Here is a 9,388-nt window from a genome sequence, read left to right as displayed (position 1 = left end):
AGAGCTAGGCTCAGTTGCGCCTTTCAAACACATGGCTGTGTACGTAGGGGTGTCAATTTGACTGAATTTGGTCCAATCAGATCCAGTCCAATTTGAGCCCATTATAAATGGACAGCGTCCAATTCAATCCAATGAATGTTTTGGACTAATTTGAACCAATCCAATTCAATGTCTGTACTGTCCAATCTGTTCAAATTCATTTTGATTTAGATTGGTTTCAATCCAAACCCAGTCCATTGACATATATTCTTATGTCAATGAACCAGATATTAGCTCAAACCAACCCAATCCAATATAAATTTGTTACAGATGGATCAGATCCAATCCAATCTAATAAATATTTTGGAGCGGATTGGTCCAATCCAATATATCTTGTTGGTCCATCCAATCCGTCCCTTGTGTGTATGTTTATATTCGTAGAAGCCCGAGCTGATAAACATGGCCCCTATACCAGCTCATGACGAAATAGTCGTCTTTTTAATGTGATAAAACGGATTGGAGTTACAGGATCATTTAGACTAATTCCAAAAGTGTTTTCCCAACATGTCATTTTCATCTTACCTTAAATTCTCAAAATTTAGAAAAGGGCATAGTTATTGCTTCTATTTTATAACAAATCAAAGAGAAGAATCATTAAAATAAGTCAAGATGTTAAGATAGCACCCCACAGTCACAAAATGATCAAATAAAAAAACAAGGGAAAATACAAAGCTTTCAGAAAAATCTCTTTTAATACATCATCCACCTACTACAAGATCAATGCAAACCTAAAAATTCTGGACGTGAAATCACCTTGTCCACTGTCAAATGGATAATATGTGCACATAGTCTCTCCATGCTTCTATAACTCCCATCAAACTACCTTCTATTTCTTTCTCTCCAAAGACTACAGCAAGTAGCAAAGGAATGCACCTCCAGAAAATATTAGCCTTACCTTGAGTGTGCGGCCATGTGAAAATCCTCCATGCGGATTAATAGGCTTATATGCTTGTAACAGGAACAGTGAATAGAAAGATTGCAAGAAATAAATAGGCGCCTCACATCTTCAATAATGTTGCACATGCAGTGTAAACAATCTTGAAACCCCTCTTCTTCAAATGGTCAATTGCAAGGATGCTATACAGAGCGACCAACCAATAAAAAGCTTCTATTCTTCTTTTTTCATGAAAAAAAAAAAAAACAAACTTCTGCTCTTCAAGGAATAGAATTATCACAATCCCACCTCTCACATTAGAACAGCCCACCTTGCATCGTTCTCCATAAGGCAAAATTTGTTCTGTTTTTACTCAATAATACAAGACACTTCAACAAAGTCTTCTGAATTTCAGAGTTCAGACACCATGCCACTTGGTTACCATTTCAAGCATTCACTGATGGTGCTATACATGGAATTCCACCTGTTGTCTTGGATGCAAGTAACATAATTTCTAAACATCAACCATCTTCCCAAAATCTCATTTTAGACCCCTCCCTAACCATAAATTTGGTAAACGCCACAAAAGACTAGGAAAAAAATGATCCCCTTCCACTGATCCACCCCATAAGACACTGATACCTTCCCATCCCATATTTACACAGTATACTAGTAGGTTTGCCATCACAGACTAGATAAATGTGATCCAACCGCAAAGAGATAAATATCTGCATTTCAAACCTGCTAGCTTCCTATCAATTCTATCCAGAATAGCTTCCAATGTAGTAATTGCTATTATAAATATTATTCTTTAACATGTATCTATTTGGTTTTCATTTCCCCAACCAAACCCAGCAAAAACCCCAGATCAACCATCATATCCTTCAGCACAAATCTGACTTAACGGCCAGAGGGTTATTTGTCGCAAAGTAAAAGTTAAGGGGGCTTTTGTCACAAATGAAAGTTCAGGGGGAGAAATGTCACTGATCCCATAGTACAGGGGATCTTTGCAATTTGCCCTTCATTTATTTATTTTTCTATTTATTTACTTATTTATTTATTTCAATAAGTAGGGTGAGATTCAAGTTTCAAAATGGATTTCAACAGTCGTCTGGACTTTGATGGAAGTAGTCAAGGTAACCCAGACCCATCTGGTATAGGAGGGATGTTGAGAGATAAAGACAGTAACATTCTAGCCTTATTCTCTGGTCCAGTAGGAATAGGAGACTCTGATAGGGCTGAACTACGAGCGGCTATACAAGGTATGCAGATTGCAAGCCAACTTGGTGTGGAGAATCTAATAATTGAAGGAGACTCTAGAGTCATTGTGGGATGCTTGACAGATCCGGGTTCAGTCATATGGTGCAACAGAGACCTAAAGAAAGCTAACTGGTTAACAAGGGACATGAATGTTAGCTCACACTGGGTGAGCAGATGGGCAAATGCATTTAACTGGTTATCTTGCCAAGCAAGGGGAAAATAGAGAACATCTGTACTGGGCCTGCTTTGCAATGTTGTTTCTTTCTAGTGTTTTGATGTAATTTTCACTCTTTAAAGAGAGGTTGTGCCTTGCGCCTCTCTTTAGGATGCTTGTAAGAGCCTCCATCTTTTGCTGATAAAATTATCTTTCAATTATAAAAAAAAAAAAGTAAAAACAGAAGGATCAAATGTATCACTCAAAAATATTAAAAAGAATAAGTGGCATAGTGATAAAGAAGACTTTGTATATCATGCACGAAACAACAAAAAAATGGAATTGATGAGAATCTATATTTCCCTTTGAAATTGCTTCCAAAAATGGAAGCCATTTTTCACATGAGAGATGGAGTATTCTCTGTACAAACTCCAGTTAGATAACCAAAGAGTAAAAAAAACTAACCTGAGACTAATTGTACACCTATAAACCATAAATGACATAAAAGATAAAGGGGATTGGAGGCTGAACATACAACTTCGCTTATAAAGTTTAAACCCTATAAATGTAAAGTTACTTGAGATCAATGAGTATCCAAGAGAATACATGCATCTGCTGCAACAATATCATGCACTGAGGTTCTGTTTTGTGGCTTCCATTTTTAACAATAGATCTTTAATATCTGATTCCATCCTTATCTTCATGTTGAAATATTCACGGTGTGCCTTTTCTAAAGCCTGAAGTTCTTCAAGCTTTTGTCTGTGTCTTTCCTTAGCTTCAACCAAACGTAACTTTGCAACTCGGCTTGCATACTCTTCTTCAATTTTCTCATTCTTAGCAATTGCAATGCGTTTCAGACCTTCGGCTTCTCTTCTTGCATCATCAGCACGCGATTGGAACATTTTAGCTTCTGCCTGTTTGATTCTAACAATGCTCTCCAATTCATCTACAACTGGTGTTTTTTCACTGCTCTTCTTCAACTCTGAACCTCCAGTTCGCATACCCCCTCGATCCCAACCCAAGCTTGGACTTGGAGTAACACTACCTGTGTTTTCAATGTGAGGAACAGCATTATCTGTTGAAACAGGTGTCAGCCATGTAGTTTCTTGGCTGAGCCCAACAACCCCATTGCTCCCTTCTAGATTCTTGTAGGATGGTTCCTTAACAGTAACTGTTGAAGTACTGCTAGGCTTGGAATCTCCTGCAATCGCAAAAAGTAAAAGGATAAGTTAATAGCATCATAATGGTTTAACTGTTTAAGTTCCACAACTGGGTAGATCAACAATGCAGATTATTGAACATAGACCATGTTTAAAATGTCCATATATTTCCTAATAATTCCACACACATTTCCATTTCCATGGGTGCACACAAAATATTATTGAAATCTACATATTCTCCAAAGAAAACTATAGTGCTGTGTGGAGTAGAAGAGATGGTATTATAGCGTAAGTAGGCAACAACATTGTAGTTATGTAGAGAAGCAGTAATCTTGCCCACTTAGTGGACATGATTACCACTTTGAGTCAGCATGAAATTCTTTCTAGACATGAAGATAAATCTTAGCTTTTGTTTGTGAAATAGATTATTTGCTGAACTCAATCTATTTAAGAAGATACACCTATGCTTCTTTTATCATTTCATAAAATACCATCTTACATTTTTGCATATTTTACAACATTTCCGCCATGCCTATAACTTTTACAATATTCCGACATTTTCAACATGTTTTTAATTTCTTTTTCCCAAGATCCTTGCAAACATAGGGAATTGAATATTGCATTATTGCTGATCATCTAACTGTCTGTCATGACCTAAACTTTGGAGATTTGTAATATAATGTATTTTGTCAGTTATTTAGTTCCATATCAGATATGACAGGTTCCAAATAGATACCGCAATCAATATTTTTACCAATGGTTCCAGATCCATATTCATTGTGCCAAACTAAATATCCATTATTCAAGTTAGCTGACCCCATATAGTTGGGATAAGGCATGGATGATGATGAAGTTAGCACTGCTCAGAACCCTGAACTGCAGGATTCACAGTATTCTATGGAACCGCTTTGATGAAATAGGTCGCAATTTCATACTTCCTTTCCGGCTTTTTCCTATGAAAAATACAAGTCCAATCCCGTATACTGTAAAATTGCTAGAAAGTAAACAAGTAAACATTGTAGTGATTGAAGCACCAGTAGAAACAGCCTTCAAAACAAAATAAGGGCTCCATAAATTACCCATCACATACAATCTTCAGATCAAATCATGATAGGAACAGTTTGTAAAGAAAATGGACAGGATGCAAGCAAACTGGCCCACCATGGAGTTTGAGCTAGAGTTTAATACCATAATTAGGCGGTTATTGGTCTAGGGTAGGTATTGGGCTTAAAGTTTATCCAAACGTCAGCAAAAGCTTATCTCAGGCCTGACCTACATACCCCCTACCCCCAAGGGTAAAAAAAGCATGGATTAAGTCACATGTTAGAACAAGCACATGATGACCTAAGAAATGAGGAGTCTAAAGCACAACACCAGAAATACATAAGGAATTATGAGATTAGTAATTAACGATTCATCTACAGAACTTCAGAAACCCAAAAACTTAACAGAGTGAAGAAAGGATAGGCATAAGCCAATAACAGCAGTTTAGTCTACTAATATTCCTGATAATAACATGTGAGATTCATGCAGTGAAAGACTCATAGCAGCAAACTGGCCTAGGCATAAGTTTAGATATTGGTTAGTCAAAAATAGAAATTTGCAACTATAGTTTATTTTGATCTGTTATTGATTAAGAAACAGAAATGTGAGACTAGGAAACACCCATGGAAACAAAACACAGTGAATAACCAACATGCAAGAAAGGTCTTGCTCCGAAAAAAAAAAAAAAAAATCAAACAACAACAACAAACCAATGAAATTCTTGGTAAAAACAAAACTATAGAACTTTTGTTTGGAAACCGGTAAAGTATAAATTTCATTGATCATTCCAAGAAAAACACACAAGGAAATAAAACTACAGAAATTACCAGTAAGGAACGCCATTATATGATTATAGGCCTCAGGAAGATTGGACTTATTATCTAATCTTGCCATCATCTGATCAGCAATATCATGGAGTTGTTTTCCTCTCGTGTCATTGCTGGCAGAAAAAATCCTCTTCACATATTCAAGCTCCTTGGAAAGAGTTTCAGCTTTCCAATCCTTTGCACATGTTTTGAAAACTTCCTTTACAAAGCCAAACATTTCAGAAGGATGATCACAGGCAAGACAGTGGAACTGCATCTCTGTTGCCCCTTGAGTCCCAGTTGCACTCCGTCCATTTCTAATATAAGATTCCCGCAATCCACAATCTGTATGGCACCAATGAAGGCAGACATCACATCCAACCCAACTACAAGTATTAGATGCCATGTCAAACTTTAAACATACAAGGCACATGCAAGCACTGCAGAAGCCATTCTTTTGTATGCAAACCTTGCAATCACATTCATCCACAGGAATCACACTCTTGCACCCAAGATTTCTACACCTCAAGTTCAGAAATATTTCGGCTAATTCTAAAGATGGAACATTTCTAGCTCGCCTAAGGAAATCCTGAAGACCAGTCTTAAGAGCCACCAAAATTTCCAGCTGAACTCGATGGGACTTCAAAAGTGTCTCTAGTGTAAGGTCAGACCTGTTCTGCAGCACCTCCTGAAATGTACATAGATGTCCATGCTTCTCTTCATTCACTATCATCTCATAAGCATACTCTCTTAAGCATGCCACAGATGTCATCTCATGGATTCTCTTGGCCATTATTTGTATTGGTTCTGAAACTACCATGGTGATTATCTTCTCAGGAAAATCAGTTCCACCTGCCACCAGCTGTTCTATCTCTCTCTGGCTGCTACTACAAAAAAGACTACCACCACTTTTCTCTCTTATTATCCGCTTCTTATCGTTAGCATATTCTGACCTAGTTTCATGAGATCCAACACTATTTGTAGGGGACCTGATTTTTTCAGGTTGCCTTGGCTGTGTTCCTGATAACTGTCTTAGAAGGCTTGGCTGCCCATCAAGACCAATTGGCAATCCAGATCTTCCTTCAGCAACTTTAAGATGTTGTCCTTGCATTGCTTGACAATGTAAAATACCTTGTGATGACTGGGATGCATGCATTGATCCATTTCCATTCATTAATATTCTCTGATACAAGGGAACCCCCTTGCGCTTAGCGTCATTTGAAGGCTGTCCTTGCCAGGTGCCATGGGAAACTTGATCAACTCCCTGAAATATAGGATGACTGCCAACAGATTGTTCATAATTGTCAAATGAATTCTGGGTGAGAGAACAGCTAGGGTTGTGAACAAAAGGATGGGAACCTGAAAATGAAATTGAGGCAGTGAATCCATCTGAGCCTGTACGGAAGGTGTTAGTGGTATGAAAGGACTGAAAACTTCTTGCACGACTAGGGGAACTAGGGGCTGGATTTGGATCATGAGAAACATGTGGAAGTGAGACATTCGGCAAGCCAAGAGACAGCTCAAGTGGCTCCATTTTCAGCTTCTCATCTTTATGCTTACCGGAATTATTTGTCTTATCTGATCTTGTAGCAGATGGGCTGAAGAACAACTCAAAGCCCCTAGAGCTAGGTCCTTCCATAGCATCTTCTCTGCTGGTCAGTAAATCTCTTTCCATCCACTCCATGGAGCTAGCATCATTGGAGGGAGAAAAGGCCAGACTTTTCCCTTTGTCCTTGGCATTTTGATTTAGCTTGTCTGTTATAAGGGACAGAGTTACTTTAGGCACTTCAGTCTCATCTTCAACTCCCTTATCTGAATTGGGTGAATTCAGGTCCTTTGCCTCCGCTTCTAGATCTATAATTCTGTCTAGTTTCTGTTCTTCTCTCAAAAGTAATGACTTCTCGGTTGTCGCATCCTCAATTTCTTCCTTCTTACCCTCATCTTCTGGCTTAAGGTTACAGGGGAAAATTTCTTGGTCCTCCCTACCACTTTCTTCCTTTTCTCCACCTCCATCATCTACTTCTGTTTCTGTTTCTGCTTCTTTTTCTGTTACTCCTTCCTCCTTTCTTCTAGCCAATCCATCAACATGATCATCCGGTAAAACTGGAAAATCATCATTTTCCTTTATTGTAGCTGTCACAGTCTCTGATACTTCATTTTCCAGTTTTCCATCATAATTTCCACTTCTCTTGGTGAGCCCTATCTTCTCCTCTTGGGCTGATTTCACTTCTTCCTCCGAGTTCGTCTCTGATTTAGTCTGCTGCTCAGTCTCTAGCTCCTTATGATCTTCCACGTTCACCTCAGCCGGAGGCTCAGGTTGAGAAGGTTCACGTTCATTAGTGGGTTTGGGTTCATGAACCGTTTCAGGTTCCAGTTCCCCTTCTTCCATTTCACTGTTATTACCACTCTCTCCCTGCACTTCTTCGCTCTTCTTAACCTCAACGCTCTTTGACTGCTCTCCACCAGAGTCCTTTGACAAAGGAGGAGACTTGACAACATCTTTCGACCCCTGCGGAGATCTCACATTACCTCTATCTTCAGAAGCTACTCGACTCCCTCTGCTTGAATCGGAAACAAACCTACTATCTTCATCAACATCTTTGCTTCCACCGAATCTCCGCCACGAGGAAACACTATCCTCTCGCCGTGACCGATCCCTCTCCGATCTAAACCCCTTGGGGAACTCCCGCCTAGATCCAGAGAAGCTCTCGGATCGATGCATACGCTCTCCTCCATACGAGTTCCTAGGAGAAGAAATTGAAACCCCCTTGTCGCTGCAATCCCGGTAGCGATCAAAGCTCTTTCTACGATCGAAGCCATCAGAGTCATGGTCCAATCGCTTCCGCAAGGATCTGGAACTCTCCCGATCATCGTCTATCAATCGATCGTGCCCAGACGAAGATGATAACCCCTTCCGCCCGCCACTCTCAGCTTTCGAATAAAACCGCCGATGCGAAGACGAGCGGTCTGCATCCTGATCCCTTCTTCCCCAATCTTTACAAACTCCCTTCTCCCCAACCGAATCAAGATCATCACCGTAAGATCTCAACCTCTTCATACTTAATTTACAGAACAAAATAAAACAAAAACAAAGCAGAATTAACAATACGGGAAACTAGAACTCAACTTCGAAACCCTAGTTCCCGAAACCCTAAATTCCAAAAACCCTAACTTCCCATTGATACAATAACTGAAACAATAATAAACTACCGAACCAGGTAGAAACAAAGCGAAAAAAGTTACCAGTCATACATATACAATCTCCTGCCGGAGGCCACCGAGAATTCGTCGCGAAAGACGGCCGTGGAACGTTTAACGGCGGATGTTTTCCGGCGAGTGAATGATAAGTGGCGAGAATTATCCATACAAGAAACGGGAAAAAAAAAGAAAAAAAATGTAGAGACGAAGGAAAGGTTTTATTAATGGTTTTCGAAGTAAAAAGGAACTATTTCGGTCAACCGAGTTAATTGAAGATGACGTTAGATAGACAAAAGTCATAAAGGGGACCAAACCAACTGTGGGTGTGTGGGGTCGCTGAAGGATTCTGGAATACGCAGCGTGCGTGATACGCATACTGAAGGCTGTAGCCGAAAGGGTGCGTAGTGCGCTCGGTGCTTTAGTAGCCGTTGACATGGTTTCGGGATTAGCGGAACAAGTTTGCTTTTGGAGGAGGGAAAGAGAGAGAAAGGGTTTGACTATTTTGACAGACTTTTGACGCCTCGATGTTATCGAAGTCGAAGACACCTTTGCTTTTTGAATCCCTGCACTGCACTGCAAATCTGAAATTGGTTTTGTCTTTTTCTGCTGGACGACTCTCTGTCGCGTCCGGATTACCTGCCAACAAACTACGTTCCAACCCTCTACAAACAAAATCTCAAACCGCACATCTGATTATTCTTTGTCTGAATAATCACAGCCACTGATTTCTCCGCCCCACAACGCTCCATTAAAGTCAAACCCAAATTCATTAGATATGATCCAAATTGGATATACTAGGTAGATCCAATTTGAATATATTATGTTTACCAATGACCTCATAGTTGAGTTGGTC

At 39.6% G+C, this 9,388-nt stretch overlaps 1 protein-coding gene across 2 annotated transcripts; it reads right to left on the bottom strand.

The window, feature by feature from the left end:
• Nucleotides 1-2,664: 2,664 nt before the first annotated feature.
• On the bottom strand, nucleotides 2,665-8,783 carry LOC148844861 (protein OBERON 4-like). 2 transcript variants are annotated; one of them, XM_088956349.1, is made up of 3 exons: nucleotides 8,581-8,783; nucleotides 5,359-8,396; nucleotides 2,665-3,528 (listed from the first exon to the last, which is right to left on the bottom strand). In XM_088956349.1, exons 1-3 carry the CDS (start codon nucleotides 8,700-8,702, stop codon nucleotides 2,954-2,956), a joined length of 3,735 nt encoding a protein of 1,244 aa, XP_088812475.1. In that variant the 5' UTR covers nucleotides 8,703-8,783; the 3' UTR covers nucleotides 2,665-2,953. The 2 variants fall into 2 exon arrangements, with proteins under 2 accessions (XP_088812475.1, XP_088812476.1); XM_088956350.1 differs by having other exon boundaries at nucleotides 8,590-8,783.
• Between the last annotated feature and the right edge of the window lie 605 nt (nucleotides 8,784-9,388).

Source organism: Nelumbo lutea, chromosome 7 (assembly GCF_056320005.1).
Source record: "Nelumbo lutea isolate HS-2025 chromosome 7, American lotus-T2T, whole genome shotgun sequence".
Taxonomy (NCBI): domain Eukaryota; kingdom Viridiplantae; phylum Streptophyta; class Magnoliopsida; order Proteales; family Nelumbonaceae; genus Nelumbo; species Nelumbo lutea.
Note: the sequence above shows the minus strand (reverse complement) of the source record. Positions and strands in the feature narration are given on the sequence as shown.

What these genes read in the sequence shown, in the direction of transcription:
- LOC148844861 (XM_088956349.1), bottom strand. Translation starts at nt 8,702, where the DNA reads ATGGATAATTCTCGCCACTTATCATTCACTCGCCGGAAAACATCCGCC. An exon ending in AGATTGTATATGTATGACTG is followed by an intron (nt 8,397 to 8,580) that starts GTAACTTTTTTC and finishes CTGTAAATTAAG; the next exon opens with TATGAAGAGGTTGAGATCTT. An exon ending in TATAATGGCGTTCCTTACTG is followed by an intron (nt 3,529 to 5,358) that starts GTAATTTCTGTA and finishes TTGCGATTGCAG; the next exon opens with GAGATTCCAAGCCTAGCAGT.